Raw genomic sequence first — 17,127 nt, 5'->3', positions numbered from 1 at the left:
GGAGCCTGAGGTAGATTCACCTGCATCGACATCTGACTCCTCAAGGCCTTGCTGCCTGGACAAGGCTGCGCAACCTCTCTACCACCCGGTGCGCCTCACTTACGACAACCAAGACGCCTCAAGTAATCGAATGTCTTTTCCTTCTTCCTCTCTCGGATATTCTACTTCATCAATTCCGCATCACCATCCGTTTCGGGCCTCTGCAACAGACCTGCTGCACCCTCCACGCTTGCATCGGCACATTTCACCAGGCGACCGCTGTCCAACTGCCTCGCACAATCACGAGCATCCTTCCCGTCGCGTTCGACGTCGCCTTCAAAATGAACGACTGGGATAGAGGCATTCCTATGGAGCCACCGTCGGGTGACGATCTTCCTTCTTCTTGGGATCAATACGCTCCCGACCACGATAATGACAACCATGGAATCGCAAACAACACCGACGAGGTCAATATCTATGGTTTCTTCGATACGAAAGAGACCGTCGAGGACGCCGACACTACGCACGACAACCTCCAGGACGATCCCGATAACGGGTCCGGATCACAGGAAGATGTTTACGCGCCGACTTCCCAACCCGCTTTCACTCTCAAGGCCGACATGACGCATGTCGAGCGCCGCCGTTATTCTCAGTTCCTCCTCCATGACATTCGGAACGAACTTTCGGACGGAGACACCATAGTCTTTGTCGACTTCCCGGCCCCTACGAGGCCTGCCGATAATGTCGACTGCTTCGTCTATGCCTGGAACTCGGTGGAGTTTCGCATGCACTCTGAGAAGCTCAAGGCAACCGGATCATCCAAGTTTGCTGAAATGTTGAGTCCCACGTACCAATACCGCATTATGCGTCGGCGAAAGCTGGTTAACAAGCTCCCCGACGGTATCAAGTTCGTCATCGATCTGACCCCACCATCTGAGGGTGACGACCTCGTATTCCAGATGACGGAAGTCTCCCTGACACCTGGCATCATAAATTGGTGGACGGCGTACGACAAGTACGGCACTGACGACTACGTTGTTTCTGGACACGATGACATATGTGGTTGCTGGAAGGATCCTCAGCCGGAAGACAGTGATAAGGCCACTGCAACGGCAATGCCAGGTTCCACGCCCAACGGCATGGTCTCACGTCAGATCACAGAGAAGAGAGATGTCGCAATGGAACGCGCGATCGAGACAGCAATCGCACAGAGCCTACGAGAGACTGGGCCACAGACTGCAAAGTCCTCGGAGAGGACATACACATCCACCAAAGGAGCCGCTGCTAGGATGCTGGAGAAGAAGTCCAAAAAGGATCTAACACCTGAGCCCGTCCCTTCATGGCGTCGGATTCCCGACTACTGCGCTGTCCGCCACCGCGTGAATATCCTCCGCCTGATGTACATGATTTCCGACAAGCGAGTCCTTGTTGACTCTGCCCCTCGAGTTTGGACTCTGATGGCTGTCGCGAAGATTCTGGATTGCACGCATGTCGTCGTAAGTCCACTCGTAAACATCGCCCCGGGGAGACTCTGCTAACAAAAAGCGTAGCGTGACCAGGTTCTTCAATGGCTCATGAGCGCTAACAATACCATGTTCATTGAAGTTCTTCCTGAAGAAAGCTTACAGATTGGTGTAGCCTTGCAGTCAGAGGATGTCACCCGTTCTGCATTCCGAATCCTGGTCAATGAGTTGGCCATCGAAGAAGCTGCTGCTCCCAATGGAGTGCCCAAGGCCGCCGCTTATACAGTGTTTGGCCGCAGACGTCACGATCCCGGCGACGATCTCAATAACCTCATTCAGCATGCTGCTCGGGCCATGGTTGAGCGTGTCTCGCGGCCTGTAAAGCAGTTGATGAGCGACACCATCTTCGACGACCTGCAAATACCCGAGTGGATTCGCCTGCACGAGCTCATTGTCATGTTCTCGAGCCTTCCCGACGATCAGACCTGTCTAGCAGCCAAGGAGAAGGCCATTAGATTGGCCGAAGCCTTGAAGAAGGTTTGGAAAACTCAGGTGGTCATCGAAGTAATCGGCAAACTGCTGGACGCCGACCGGCTGAACAGAATCGACGATCATCGCGCGACTTACGTCGATATCCAGCACTTCAATCGTTTTGAATTGACGTATAACTACTTCAATGACGTCCAAAAGGCACTATGTCCTTTCATATACGACAATATCAGGGACAAGTGGGGAAATCTCGCGTGGACTTTCAACTTATTCACGATCGGAACGAAGAACCTGAACTTCTATCATTTGGCCACCGAATTGTGGATTGCCTCGCAAAATGTACTCACCAGTCATCCTTCCTTCAGACGCGATCCGGCTTGGAGGGCTGTCTTGAATCTTGGGCCGGGGGGAGCGTTGATGGTTTCGCAACACGCCTTCGATCCAGAGTCTTTCCAAGAAAATCTCAAGTCGCTCCTCCACCCATTCAGCCAGGATTCAGTTCGTATCGGATTTGAAATACCCATGAATATGACCGGCCATCTTTTACTGACCCTGACAAACAATGAATACAAGTTCCTCCCTCTTTGGGCCGGTGGAAACGACGACGGCACGGGCGGTGTGTTTGAGCCATCTCTTCCCCCAGCCGAATATGGACCGGCAGGGCCTGGACCGGCTTACCACACTGGAATCTCGATTGCATCAGATGCGTCGAGCACGGCTGGTTCTGTGAGCAGCGTCTTGAGAGAGCTGCGTTTGGAAGGGGCCAGTAGCGTTGGACCCGGTAGTGTGGATGTCCAGGACGGCATATCTACGGTCTTCAATCGAGGCAAGGTCATAGCCGACGATGTCTCAATGCGCTCAGAGTCTTTCACTGATGGCGGGTACGATTTTACCGACGCAAAGTACGCCATTCCTACAGATGGACAATCTATCGCCAACGCAACGGGTGCAGTCGTGCTCGACGAGACTTCTGAGCAGTCGGATGCCGACACGTTGAACTTTGAAGACGAAGATGTTGATGACTTGGACGAAGTCATGACGGAGATTGGGCCAGAAGAGAGTCGGTCTAGGGAGGCAACCCCTGAGTACATCGTCGCTGCAGGGTCCGCGACGGAGAATCGCGACCTGTCCGCTTTGCACAATGACGGCACAGAGACTGTTTCTGCGCCGTCGGTCATCGCTGCGCTATCCGTTTGCTCTGCGGAGGAGGAAGACGATGATTTAATCATGGTTTAGGGGAGTAATCGGGGATATGGTTTTGTTACGAACTTTTTGGCGTCAAGAAGGGTAATGAACTATTCTGGGCGTGCCATCATCGAGATAAGTACACTTGTAAACACGAGAAAAGTTTGAGGTTCAGGAAATAGGACGGAAGTCAATGACAAACAGGCAACTAGGCATTATGGGCTACCTTATGTCAATGCGGACGTTTTAAATTTCGAATTTATGGCTCACCAAAGAGCTCGTGGCGTTGAATCGTGGTATTTTCCCTTTTGATCTATGCGCAAACTCCCATCCTTCCTATATGTACTCCAATCACCGACCCCAATTCGCTGGCGCTCAGCCCCGATTCAGCGTGTTTCCTGAGCCCTTGGGGTTCGCCTCGACGAATTCATCCCAGGCTCTCGCCTTCATCGTCTCTTCGTCCGCCTTGTCAAAGTCGTCCTCATCCGGCTCTGGCCGGTGCCAGCTCGCGTCACCGCCGCCCTCGATGATACCCCCTCTCTCCCGCTCTACCTCCAGGTACTCGTCGATGCTCATCGTCGGTAGGTTGTGGCCGGGCCGGAACACGTTGGCGGCCATTTCCTGCCTGTTTCCCACAAGGGTGAATGGCTGCAGTGGCTTGCCCTCCTTCGTCAGCAAAGGGCCGCCTGGCTGACCGAACATGCTGTGCAGCCGGCGCGGCGCTTCCAGTCGGTCTGTGAAGCCTTCGGCAGTGCGATCCTCGGCGCGGCGGCGGTTGTCCTCCTCGACAGACGTCGGAGACGGCATCAGCGGTACCGTGGCCTGCGCCAAAACCTCCAGCTCGCGGTTGATGCCCTCCAGGCCCTGAAACGCCATGTGCGTGGCATACGCGGCGTGCGCGAGGTGCAGGTCCCGCACAATTTCGTCGTCGCCCTCATCGTCCTGGTACCGGGGGTCGCGACGCAGCGTCTCGAGCCGCTGCTTCAGCGCCCGCTCGGCTTTGAAGTTGGCAATCTTGGTGTCGCGGCGCTTTGCGGGGTCGACGCCTCCCAGTGTGGAAAATGCGACGGAGTCGTCCGTGTACCGTGAGTACAGCTTCTTGTTGTCTTCGCTGAGGAGGTCGTAGGAGTCGAGGAGGCCGAGGAAGGTCTCGTAGGACTCGCGGGCGCGCTCGAGATTGACGCGGCGCTCGATGGGGCGGCGGGAGGGAGCCTTTTGGTGCAGGTCGGCGAGGTGAGATGTGATCATCAGGTATGGCAGAGATGAGGTCGGAAGATCCTCAAGAAACTCGTTGGGGGAGAAGAGGGCGGCGCGAGAGACGATCTCGAGGCAGGCCTCATACTCGGCGATTGCGGTGCGCAAGTCATCGTGGTAGGTGGGAGACGAAGCCTCGTAGGAGTTCTCGAGGGTGTGCCGCTTCTTCTCTGCTGATGCGAAGACTGATTTTAAGGTCTGGGGTTGATCGTCGTCGGACATTCTTGCGATCTAACGATTGCGAGGTCGTCAGGGTGTGTTCGAGCGGCGGTTTGCGGGGTTGGGGGGGAAATACGAAGGCGCACGAGTTAAATATCTCTCGATAAGGGTCTCAGGAGGCGCTGATCCCGTATAATCTCCAAGTGGCGACCGAGTCTTGTGGTGGCGTATGACGGTTTGAGCTAAGCTGGCTAGTACTCAACAACAGGATCTTGTTGCTTGGGCGGGTGTATCACGAGAATAATGGCGACCAGACGTTTCTCTGGTGGCGACGGCACTCTGTTGGGTGCCCCGCTCCAGGGTCTAGCTTCTTATCTTATCTAATTTCCATACAGGGGAAGGTGGTGGGGTAAGTGCAGGGGCCTGGATGCAACTACATTTTGGCCCTGCACGGAATTGGGATGGACGACTTGAACTCAACAGACGTGCCACCCCTCGGTGTAGGTACGTATGTATCAGTTAGCGTCTATTATGAGACTCGGCCACATCGCAATCTGTTCAAGAGTTCGCATGTTCTTCCACTCCTTTCGACCTTCATGTCACCACAATATTCGGCAGAATGGCGCAAGCTCAAGACCCTTTCCCTTGCTCATTGGACGCCTTGCAGGGTGCTTCAACCTGCAACTTGATCACGACCAATGGACACTGGCTTATCGCAAGCAGAATGTTAATGGAATCACTTGTTGGGCAGAGACAATTCAAGAATCGCTGTATCCCTGGATGTCATTGGATCACAATCGGCTCATCTTGTTCTAACTAGTTTTGTCCTGTTTGCTCATATGCCGCTTCCCGTAATCCAGAAAAGCATCCTCACATTGTATGGCAGGGTACTTCCTGCCTTCTCTTCCTGAAACTCCTGCCTCAACTCGTGAATCCTTTTTATTCCCTCTTCAACCCATACCTGCCTTCCTCTTAAGCGCTGAATGCTCCTTCTCGACGACTTCACCAGCTCGGGACCCTTTGGTCTATTTACCTAAGCTGCTGCCTTTCTTCCAGGTCTCCTTCTCACCTCTTGCTCTTCCACAGTCTTCTACCTTTCACCCTTTCACCCTTCCACAAACCACCTTAGTGACCTGAGGCTATACAAGTCCTTCAGAGACTCTGAAGCATAGGTCACCGTGTCTGGGTGAAGCCAGATCTACCCTCCTCTGGGGCTTGGGGGACTCAAGTTATCTTGACTTTACCAGTCGCCACAAGTTGTGCCCTCTACCACCTTCGACTTTCAGAACGCTGTATTCTTGAATCAGCAAGAGTACCACCTTCCCATCACGTAGGCGCCTGTGCCTTCCTATACCGACACAATCTAGGTGAGCACGCATCACTTCATCAACCCCAAACCTCCTGAACCTTCCCACTCACCATACGCGCATCGTCCAGGACGACATATCCCCGGAGATTGTGTTTCACCACAATCGCCACAATCAGAGAACCTACTCCGAGCCACCAACATGCTCGTCAAGAAGGAAGCGCCGGTCGTCATGACCGACTGCCTTGCAGAAACCACTGGACCAGCACCTACATCGATTCTTAGAACTCAGAACACAGAGTCAACAAAAGTTGATTGTCAAAGCCAACCCTCATCTGCAAATCTTCATGACGCTAAGTCGGAGGTCTTTGGAGACACGGGTGAAGATAACGAAAACCACAATGATAACAGTGATGAGGAGGAGGAAGATGTGTACCGCGAGTGGCACCAAAACCCCGCTCAGTCTCGGACAATCTCCCAGAAGGCAAGAACAGACCTCGCAACTCTGCAGAATTTCACAAGAAATGTTCATTTGGACGACAGCCGTGAGAAGGTTTTGGACGAGTTCTCCGCGGCTGGACTCATTATGAAGGACACCAAGCAGATCATTGGTACTCCTCGTGAGTATCAGATTGAGCTGTTTGAAAGGGCGAAGACGAGGAACATCATCGCAGTCTTAGACACTGGTATGCTTCAAGCCGCGCCCACTACCTGTCATTTAATGTTAACCAGTATCTAGGATCTGGAAAGACGCTTATAGCTGCTTTGCTACTGCAACACATTCTCCAGAACGAAGTTGAGGATCGTGCAGCAGGCAAGCCCAGGCGCATTGCCTTCTTTCTGGTGAGTGATGAATGCTCATTGCTCATCAGGGCTCAACTAACTCCCAACGAGGTCGACAAAGTGTCGCTCGTGTTCCAGCAACATGCTGTCCTCGAATGCAATCTGGGACATAGTGTGGCCAGATTTTGCGGAGACATGCTCGACTCGATGTGGTCTCACGAATTTTGGGCGCAGCAATTTGAAGAGAACAAGGTTGTGGTCTGCACGGCGGCCATCTTGCAAAAATGTCTGGCGCACTCGTACATTCGCATGGATCAGATCAACCTCCTCATCTTCGACGAAGCTCATCATACGAAGAAAGACCATCCGTACGCACGTATCATCAAGGACTACTACATCAAAGAGCCTGACATTGAAAAGAGGCCAAAGATATTCGGCATGACCGCTTCGCCCGTGGATGCTCAGACCGATGTCAAGATCGCCGCTGCACGCCTCGAGGGTCTTCTACACAGCGAGATCGCGACCATACCGGAGGATTCAACCTCGTTGAAAGCCCACGCGCGCAACATCATGGAAAAAGATGTCTTTTACGGCATGCTGCCTATGCCATTTGAGACAGAGTTGTACCGCAAGGTAGCTGGACTTGTCCGCCACAACTGCCACTTCGGCAAGGAACTCTTCTTTGCGCGCCAAGCAACATCGTTTCTTGGACCATGGCTGTCCGATCGACTCTGGAAGCTTTTCCTCACTGACACGACGATTTTGCGGTTGACGAACAGAACTGACATGACCTACTACGGCCTCGACATGAGTGGCAAGGAGGCGGCAGCCGTGCAGAAACTTCGAGAGATTGTCAAGAATCACGAGTTCAGTGAAGTCTTGCCGACACCTGATCACCTTTCAACCAAGGTGCTTCGTCTGTGGGAGGAACTTCGTGCGCGTTTCTCCCAACCCACCGATCACAAGTGTATTGTTTTCGTTGACATGCGCCTGACAGCCCTGCTCTTGACCGACTTATTCCGCCAAGAGGCCACGAAACTTCCGTTCCTCAACGCTGAGTTTCTGGTAAGTCCTTCTGTGCTTTCTATTTATTTTTGAAGCTGACTCTTCCTGGCAGATTGGAAGTCGACCCGATTCTGGCGCAGCCAACATGTCGTTCAAAGAACAAGTCCTAACCATTTCCAAGTTCAGACACGGCAAAGTCAACTGCCTGTTTGCAACGCAGGTTGCAGAAGAAGGAATAGACATTCCGGACTGCAGTATCGTCATTCGCTTTGATCTATACAGGTCTGCGATCCAGTACATTCAGTCGAAAGGTCGCGCACGTAGAGCGGAATCAGAGTACCTTACCTTCATCGAAGGTGGTAACGGGAGACATACCCGAATAGTGGCTCAAGCCCAATGCGACCAGGTCACGATGCGCAGATTCTGCACAGCTCTGCCAGAAGACAAAAAGATCTCCGGAGTCGACATGACAGCCTTGTTTCTTCACGGTGAAGCACAAAAGAAGACATATGTCATTGCGTCCACTGGTGCAACATTGACGTGGATGTCCAGCCTGGAGGTGCTCTCCAACTTCACCTCTTCATTGCGTCAATCTAATGACGAGGTGCTTGCGCCGGAGTACGTGGTTGTAAATGAAGGCCAAAAGTTCCTTGCGGAAGTTCAACTGCCACCAAGATCCCCGATTCAAACAATGGCCGGAAATCCTCATTCGACGAAACAAGACGCGCGCTGCTCGGCGGCATTTGAGATGTGCAAGGAACTGATCAAGAAGAAGTACATCGATAACCGTCTGCGTCCGGTGTTCGTCAAGAAGCTTCCTGTCATGCGCAACGCCCGACTTGCGGTCAGTTCGAATAAGAAGGCAGAGTACAAGATGCGCTCAAAGCCAGACATTTGGTCAAGATTGGGCCCGGTGGACATGGTCTACGTCACGGTGCTGAGGATGGGGAATCCCGAATCCATTGGCCGGGACTCAAGACCCTTGATTCTTGTCACCAGAGAGATGCTTCCTGACCTCCCTCCCATTCCGCTCTTCTTTGGGAATGACCAACAGTCAGATGTCTATTCAGTTTCCTTGCCCACTCCTATCCGGGTGTCTGCAGAAGACTCCGAGGCCCTGAAAGAGTTTACCTTGCGCATTTTCAAAGACGTCTTCAGCAAGGAGTTTGAGGCCCCAATTACTGACGTGCCGTACTTTCTTGCCCCTGCTACAGTCTATCACTCGGCAAAGCTTTCAGAAGTCGACGATCCAGCTTCGTTGATTGATTGGGAGCATCTTCGCTCCACGCAGGGCAAGGAATTTTTGGATTGGGACGCAACCACACCGGACGATTTCTTCAGAGACAAGCTCGTCACCGATCCCTACGCAGGATCTCGCAAGTTGTACTTGCGTGGTGTTCGAAAAGATATGAAGCCCTTGGACATGGTTCCCGACGGAGTCCCCGACCCTGGCCACAGGTCATGGCGAGACGCCAACGTCGAGAAGAACATTACCGAATACAGCGTCAGTCTCTGGGCGAAAAGCCGCAAGAAGTTCACATGGCGTCAAGACCAGCCCGTCATCGAAGCCGAGGTTGTCTCGCTGAGACGAAATCTCCTTGACGATTTCATCGAGACCACGACCGAGGAATCCAGAATATGCTATGTCATTTTGCAGCCTATGAGAGTGTCAACTGTAAGTGCTCTACTGCCATAAGAAGTAGGGATTTGACTAAAAATCGCAGCTTCCAATTGAGACAGTAGTTCTGGCATTTGCTTTCCCGGCCATTATCCATCGCATGGACTCTGTCATGATCGCTCTAGATGCCTGTAAGCACTTGAACCTCACCATTCGCCCGGACCTGGCACTCGAAGCCATGACAAAGGATTCCGACAACAGCGACGAGTATGACCAGGAAAAGATCAACTTTCAGAGCGGCATGGGCAAGAACTACGAACGGTTGGAGTTTCTTGGTGACTGTTTCTTGAAGATGGCCACGACCATCGCCATCTTCACATCCAAGCCTGACGATGACGAGTTCCAATACCACGTCCAGCGCATGCTCCTCATCTGTAATCAGAATCTTTTCAACAAGGCAGTTGATAGGGGACTTCAAGAGTACGTGCGGTCTCAGAGCTTCGACCGCCGCAGCTGGTACCCCCAGGGGTTGAAATTGAGGAGGGGCAAACAGGGTCAGCCTGCGAACAAGCATGCTCTGGCGGATAAGTCTATCGCTGATGTGTGCGAGGCTCTCATCGGCGCCGCGTACCTTACATACGCAGACTCTGACAATTACGACATGGCCATTCGTGCCGTGACCGCCATGGTCAAGGAGAAGACCCATCGGATGACCTCCTGGGGTGATTACTTCGCTGGATATCGGCATCCTGAATGGCAGTTCCGAAAGCCAACCCCAATCCAGCGCGATGTGGCTCAGCAAGTCGAGGAGTCGATGGGATACAAGTTCAAATCCCCTGCTCTACTCCGGAGTGCTTTCCATCATCCTTCGTATCCCAGAGCATACGAGAGCTTGCCAAACTACCAGCGTTTGGAGTTCTTGGGTGACGCGCTTCTTGACATGGTCTGCGTCGATTTCCTCTTCAACAAATTCCCCAACGCAGACCCGCAGTGGCTCACAGAGCACAAGATGGCCATGGTCAGCAATCAATTCCTCGCCAGTCTATCTGTGAAGCTTGGCCTTCACAAGCATATCTTGGTGGGTACATCCGCAATGCTGAGCCAAAAGGAAGAATACGTGTCCTCGCTCAACCTGGCAATGGCAGAGGCGGAATCTGAGGCCGAGTCAGCCGAGTCGGGAATGTTTTCTCAAGACTATTGGATCAACGTCAAGCACTCGCCCAAGTACCTTTCTGACGTGCTGGAGGCTTACGTTGGTGCCGTCTTTGTCGACTCGGGCTACGACTACAACGAGGTCCGCAAGTTCTTTGACAAACATATCCGACCGTTCTTCACTGACATGTCGCTCTACGACTCATTCGCCAAAAAGCATCCCGTTACGAGACTCAGTCACTTGATGGAGAAGGAGTTCAAATGTACAGAGTACCGAATCATGACGACCGAGGTTGCACCCCCAGCAGGAGAGGGGGCTCGCGTTCTTACCGGCACCAATGTGCTCTGTGGGATCATTATCCATGGAGAGGTTCGATACCACACTACGGCGGAGAGCGGACGATACGCAAAGGTTCGAGGTGCAGAGCGGGCGCTTGCTGAGTTGGATGGCCTCGCTGTTGATGAGTACAAGAAGAAGTTTGCATGCGACTGCAAGGGAACTGAAGGCGAGGAGGCCGGGGCGATCAACCATGGCACTGCAGTATAAGGTGCAGAGATGGAGGGGAGGACGTATTTGGCAGGGAATTTTTAGAAAAGAAACTCCAGGTTTGCTCTCGAGGTTCGTGCGCGGTGAGATGGTCTCATCGAGGTAGGCACGAATAGGTAGATACGGAAAGACAGCGGCAAATTTGCAATTTCAATTTTGGACTTTGAAGCACGCGAGATTCTGGGCCTTGCCAGGTGGATCAAATCTGACTTGTGTCCAAAATCAGTTTTGGAGCAGTCTCTATCGTTCACATCAAGCAGTCGTTAAGATAGCAGTAACTGTGGGGAAAACAGTCAAGCCCAAGTTGATTCGGCTTTGCAGCAAGAAGACTAAATGGACAGGCCAAATTCTAGTCAATCAGTCATCCCCGCCCTTCTTCCTCCCTATTCATCCCCGTCACTCCAACTCCCTTCTGTCAATCCTCCTCCGCCCTCTCGCCGTCGTCTCTTCGCATTTCATAGCATGCGAGGTGCTATTAAACGTGAAATAAACCAAGTAGAAGAAAATTCTCATCTTTGTATAAAAAAAAGACCCGTGTTGAAACTCCTAGCTCTTGTCGCAGCTTCCAAGACTTCTTTTTTTCGTTGGGGAAAAAAAAACCTTCATAGTCCGTTGGGGGTATCGTTGAGATTGTATGCATGCTCCTTCCAATTCCGTTCCGCTCTCCCTTCTCCGAGGCTTTTGTGCTGTGTGATACGAGGTTTGAATTCATCGCCTGACGAATTCGGTATGAGTGTCTTTTTGTTGAAAAAACACAAGTTGAGCCCCCTTTTTTCCATCCTTGACCTGTTGAAAACGCCGTTCATGATGCATACTTAAAAAAATTGTAAAGGGGGTTGACTAAGTTGAGCAAGAATCAAAAGTCACCTAAGCGGTGACAGCAGCGCCTGTGGTGCCGTTTTGTAGTTCCGTCTCCCCATTCGCCTGGGGTTCAGAAGGGATATCGGTGTATTCCTGGACGGAAAGACCATCCAGCAAGTCGAACAGGGCAGTCTTCTGGTGGAAATCGTTGTTGACTGAGGAGCAAAGTTAGCTTAATCTATTGCATGTTTTCAGAGTCATTCAAACTAACCGATGTTGATCAGGTACCACTCGTTCATGATACGATCGATCAGTACTCTGCTGGGAGTTCCGGCCTCAAAGCAGCGAGCCCAGTCGGTACCAAGACGGAAGGCCTCGTCCTTCCATGCCATGAAGCTAATGCCCTCGACGATGGTTGGTTGCACAATCTCCTTGCCTGGGAACACACCCCAGGTGACAGCGTTGGGGCTGTCGCTAGACGCGTTGTATGTGAGAGCACCGTTCTTGGTAGTGGCGTAGTACGTCATGTCGGGGTTCTTCTCAATGCGAGCGACGATCTCCGGGAACAACTCGGGGTGAACCAGGAGCTCAAGGTAAGCCTTTTGGTAGACGTAGCCGTTCGGCGGACCCCAGCCGTGAACCGGGTGAGATGACTTCACGCCGTCGACTGCAGGCTGCGAGTTGATCGTGAGTAAGCCGCGCTTGTTGAGACCAATGAGCTCCTCCCGAATACCGTCGGCTTCGCTGGTCAGAGGAGCCTCACTCCAAGGGAGATTGTCAATTTCGGTCTCGAGGTAACGGACGAAGATGTTGGCAACGTCCTTGATTGACTTGGGCTCGCCCCACTTCTTGCGATTCTGCTCATTGGTGCCTGTCAGACCGATGCCATAGGCATCCAGCTCACCGAAGGCAGGCGAGCGAGAGTCACCCCAGCGGCCGTTGGGGAACTCGTCCCAGTCCTGTGTGCGCAGCACATAGGACTTGTTGCGGCCCTTCCAGAAAATGGGCCGCACGTCCTCCTCTCTACGGCCGAGACCTAGCGACTGCTTCCAGGGGAGAGCGTGCTTCAGAGGGCGTTCAGAAGAGGGCATGTAGTCAAGCTCCTCAAGCACCATTCTTGTGGCCTGTGCAAGGTTCATGGTGTAAAAGTGCAAGTGATGAATACCCGCGGCAATGATCTTTCGGCACATGTTTGCCACGAGCCCTTTACCAATCTCACGTACAGCCACATCGTCGTTCTTGACAGGCTCCAAAGCCGCCATCCAGTCGTCAGGAACCCGGCAGTTCATGTGCTTGGCGCGGCGCAGGAAACTGGCGTAGGTGGCAATCGGCATAATGCCAGGGATGATGGGAATGGTGATGCCGCGCTCGCGCACCTTGCCAACCCATCGGATGAAGTTGTCGGCGTCGTAGAACATTTGGGTGACAATAAAGCTGGCGCCCATGTCGACCTTCTCCTTCAAGTGGTCCAGCAGCTGCTCCTCGTCCTTGTTGTCGTCGCAGCCCTCAGGGTAGCCAGCAACGCCAATGTCGAAATGATCATGGTAGGTGGCCCGTATGTGCTTCACGAGATCCTTTGCGTAGCGGAAACCGTCGTCGGTAGCCTCCCACTTCTCGTGTTCTCTTGGGGGATCGCCACGTAGGGCCAGGATGTTGGTACAGCCAGCCTTGTAAGCCTTGCGCAGAGCGTCATTGACCTTCTCCAGGCCCATATCCGTACATGTCAGGTGCATGCAAGTCTCGAGGCCGTAGATAGACTGGGCCTGGAGGACCATCTCGCAGGTCAGCTCGGCGATGCGGCCGCCGGCACCCCAGGTGATGTCGATGAACTTGGGGCCGAAGTGGTACATGCGCTCCATACGATCGTACAGGTTCTGAACACCCTGGGCGGTCTTCGGGGGGAAGTACTCGAATGAGAAGGAGGGCTCACCCGTCCTCCGGGTCTCGTCGAGCATAGCCTTGATATGCATGTTGACTGTGGTACTGAAGAAATATGAGAAGGGTGGATCAGAAGCAGAAGAGGAAAATGACGGCCGCCAAAGGGCTCTCTAGGTTCGTGGGGTGCTGCGAAGAGAAGACGTTAGATCCAATTGAATGGCACGCAAAACGCGAGCTGCGGGCAGACAACCGACAAAGTGTAGGATGGAATTGAGGCTATTTAGACGTGGTGTGAAGACCAGATGGGAAGGGAGAACGTGGAGGGCGGGGTGAAATGACTGGCTGCAGGGACGGAATGTTCGAGGGGTTAAAAGGCGTGTTGAGAGGCACGGCAGGAGGGCGAAGCAGCGAGACAGAATCAAGCTAGGGGTGTTTATGCTTACTAGACAATCTCTTCGGAATAGACGTGCGAAATTCTCTCCTGGCACCGGTCCCTGGATCTGCAAGAAGGCACAGTCCAAAACTCCAAGGCAACTCAAAGGATTAGGACGTCTGGCAGAAGGTTTGGAGATGGAGAGAAGTTGGAAAATTTGGGGGAAAGAGTCCCGGAGCCTGGGAGTGAAGCGCAGAGCCAGTGGCACAGCACAACCACCCACCATTTTCCCGTTTGCACCCCCACTACGAGCGGCAGCGGCCACTAACAGCGAAGCGTGGGTAAGGGTGCCGCGAGGTACCTGAGGTCGCAGGTAGGTAGGAACGCTGCGTCTCTGCTTGAACCAACGTTGCTGAGCTCCGAAGATGGAGGGTCGATGCCCCGCTTTGGCGATTAATTGCACTGCGCTGCGAGTACGTAGCGCACCTAAGGTACCCTTCGGTACGTATCTTACCCCTCCATCGTGGATCCCTAGTCCCGTACCTTCCTGCGGGATGTGCGGCAGAAACGCTGGAAACAGGAACTATGGGCAGGCGGTGACCGCCTCAGTGCGCTGCTTTACCGCCAGACCCGGTTGAGGCAGTTGAGGCAGGTCCCTCCGTCCAAGCCTTTCGCCAATGACGCCACGTTCTCTTGCCCCCCGAAACCTTGGAGTCAGGAAACAGGGACCAGGGCCGCTGTGCACGGAGCGGTCGTCGGCCACCTCCAGCCTCCGTTCAGTGTTTCTCTCCAAAGTGGAAGTCTCCAGCTCCAGATACCCGCTTTTCTTTTCCATTTTTCTTTTTCTTCCCTTGCCCTCCATTCCCCGTCTCTGTTTCTGTTTCTCCTATCAATGACACATGTTCATGGGCGATGGGGGCCAACGGCTCCTGCAATTGGCTGTTTACAGCGTATGTACCTGCTGTACGCATTCAAGCATTGCAACTTACCTTGCTACCGTCCGGGGAACGGCGCAGAGACCAGTTCAAACTCGACAACACACCAAAAGCACGCAATCCTCAGACGGACAGAAACCGGGCGCCCTGAGTAGCACAACCTCCACGTTTGTCAAACCAACTATAAAAGTCGCCGCAAAGGTTGTTGGGCAACTCATCCCTGGCCCATGGGACAATCCCGCGGCTGCAACTGTCAGTCGGTCGCTTGTGTGACGTGTTAAACAAAACATTGTCACAGACACCATGGGATTCATCTTCATGCTTCTCTCAATAAGGTTGGCCATCGGGAGCCCTCTTGATACATCGGCCACCCCAACCTCCGTTCCATGACGGCCGACTACCCCGAGCCCTCTGCGCTTCCGAATCCGACACGCAATAAGGGCTTCAGCACCGAAATCCCGCACCCAAGTCCAAAACTCCAGTTCAGCGCAGTCCAGCCCAACCTAACCCGGCGTTTCTCGAAACAACCAAAAGATACAGGGAACTTTGGTTTCTCACTCCGAGACACTCTGCCTTTACAAGTTTCGAGTTGCATTCAACCGATCACCCACTCCCACGCTCGCTTCCGATCAAGGCCAATGAGCTCCTCCCGTGCTCCTCTCAACCCGCAACTACATGCACTAGCCCGCCTGCCTGCGTGCTGCATGTCGCGCTGCTAACCATTCTCCGGCTACGGCTTCTTGTCCTGGACTGGACGACTTGCCTTTTCTACTTCATGCGGTGAAGTTGTTGTTGCCTGGCCTCCGTGAAAAAGAAGTGTGGCAACCGCTCCAAAGTCAGCCGCGGCAATATCGCAAGCACCGCGTTTTCCGTTCAACAAGCTTACTACCGAAGCCGCTGAAAGATCACATGGGTTGAGACAGGTAAATTGTTGTAGGTCTATTCCATGCAAATTGCTCAACTGCCATCGGACGCCTCTTCAACCACACTTCCGGGCTGCAGCCGCAAAGCCGCGGCGCCTCTCAACCGTCGCCACTTATTACTCTGCTCTATAACAGCTCTATCAAAGACAAACCACCACCTCTGGAAAAGTGCCTGGCCGATCTCCCAACTCGTCGCATCGTATGGGTCGGCACCCCAGATACGCGCTCCCTCACATGAATCCTCCAGGTCGTAAGCAAAGTTCACGAGCCCAAGCGGTCCCCGGGCTGCCGGTGGCCGTGCCGCGTCGGGTAGACTGAATAAGTCGATGATACGGTCCCGCACCCCCGGCCACGGCAGGAAGTCCATGATCGGATGATGGGGCACAAGAGCTTGCGTTGCCGTTGGTCTCCACGTCTCGGGGAGCAGCTCGGCCGGCGTACCAGCTCCCCGGTTGAACGGCGAGTTGGCCGCAGGGTCCCACATTACCGAGTAGGATCCGAGCCTGGTCGCGATCCGAAGAAGCCCTTTCAGTACCTTGAGGTCACTCATTGGTAGCAGGTAGCTGTCGGGAAAGTCGGGCGAGGTGGGAGGCGAAGACATGGACGACGCCGATCTGCTCATGAGAGATGCTGGGTCGATGGTAGACGCCGAGCTGAACGAAGCTGTCACCGCCACGTTGCCTCCCAGCCCCTGATCCAGCATCGTCGGAGTCATTGTGCCGAACATGAAGTTGCCCGGCATGTTAGTCACATCCGACAGATCGCCGTCCCAGGCCGCAGCCCCGTCCAGACCAAACGCCGCCGCATTAGCGTCCCCTGCACCACCGCTAAGGGGCAGGAAATCGTCTGCAGCCTGAACAATCGGGCTGGCAACGTCTTGGAGAAGAGGAGCGGCAGGGCGGTCAGCAACTGTCTCGGCCAGTTGAGTTTCTGAGCCGCTCCCTTGCTTCTGCTTCGCGAGACGGGTTTGTCTCTTGCGCTCCCCTGTTCCAGATCAGCCACACGTGCCCAGACACGCAGAGCAAACGGCCTCATGAGGCGTGCGCATCCAGAAAGAAGCGAGGGAGAGGTGAGCTTACTGTATCTCCTCTGAGCCAATACGTTTAGGACTCTTTTCCGTTCGGAGGCGTCCTCTTCAATATCTGGTACCTGTAAGGACGGAGGGGCCTTGTGAACCCTCTGCCGTGTCCTGGGCCGGTTATATGTCGCGGTGGAGCTAGCCGTGTCTGCCATGGTCCTCTTGACAACGATTGGCCCTTGGTGTAAGATTCTGTGTG

The 17,127-nt window shown here is 53.7% G+C and overlaps 5 protein-coding genes across 5 annotated transcripts; 2 read left to right on the top strand and 3 right to left on the bottom strand.

The window, feature by feature from the left end:
• Positions 1 to 320: 320 nt before the first annotated feature.
• On the top strand, positions 321 to 3,167 carry GCG54_00008013 (uncharacterized protein; the record flags this gene model as incomplete). Its single annotated transcript, XM_045407986.1, has 2 exons — positions 321 to 1,475; positions 1,530 to 3,167. The coding sequence occupies 2 exons, from the start codon at positions 321 to 323 to the stop codon at positions 3,165 to 3,167; spliced, it is 2,793 nt and encodes a 930-aa protein (XP_045265658.1).
• A 324-nt stretch (positions 3,168 to 3,491) lies between these two features.
• On the bottom strand, positions 3,492 to 4,592 carry GCG54_00008012 (uncharacterized protein; the record flags this gene model as incomplete). Its single annotated transcript, XM_045407985.1, has 1 exon — positions 3,492 to 4,592. One exon carries the CDS (start codon positions 4,590 to 4,592, stop codon positions 3,492 to 3,494), a length of 1,101 nt encoding a protein of 366 aa, XP_045265657.1.
• Positions 4,593 to 6,037: 1,445 nt separating this feature from the next.
• On the top strand, positions 6,038 to 10,940 carry GCG54_00008011 (Dicer-like protein 1; the record flags this gene model as incomplete). The annotated part of the gene is made up of 4 exons (XM_045407984.1): positions 6,038 to 6,521; positions 6,575 to 7,683; positions 7,736 to 9,298; positions 9,348 to 10,940. The coding sequence occupies 4 exons, from the start codon at positions 6,038 to 6,040 to the stop codon at positions 10,938 to 10,940; spliced, it is 4,749 nt and encodes a 1,582-aa protein (XP_045265656.1).
• Positions 10,941 to 11,807: 867 nt separating this feature from the next.
• On the bottom strand, positions 11,808 to 13,711 carry GCG54_00008010 (Methylenetetrahydrofolate reductase 1; the record flags this gene model as incomplete). Its single annotated transcript, XM_045407983.1, has 2 exons — positions 11,808 to 11,956; positions 12,013 to 13,711. 2 exons carry the CDS (start codon positions 13,709 to 13,711, stop codon positions 11,808 to 11,810), a joined length of 1,848 nt encoding a protein of 615 aa, XP_045265655.1.
• Positions 13,712 to 15,884: 2,173 nt separating this feature from the next.
• Positions 15,885 to 17,083, bottom strand: GCG54_00008009 (uncharacterized protein; the record flags this gene model as incomplete). Its single annotated transcript, XM_045407982.1, has 2 exons — positions 15,885 to 16,834; positions 16,930 to 17,083. 2 exons carry the CDS (start codon positions 17,081 to 17,083, stop codon positions 15,885 to 15,887), a joined length of 1,104 nt encoding a protein of 367 aa, XP_045265654.1.
• Between the last annotated feature and the right edge of the window lie 44 nt (positions 17,084 to 17,127).

Source organism: Colletotrichum gloeosporioides (assembly GCF_011800055.1).
Source record: "Colletotrichum gloeosporioides strain Lc1 chromosome Unknown consensus_35, whole genome shotgun sequence".
NCBI classification, from domain to species: Eukaryota; Fungi; Ascomycota; class Sordariomycetes; order Glomerellales; family Glomerellaceae; genus Colletotrichum; species Colletotrichum gloeosporioides.
Note: the sequence above shows the minus strand (reverse complement) of the source record. Positions and strands in the feature narration are given on the sequence as shown.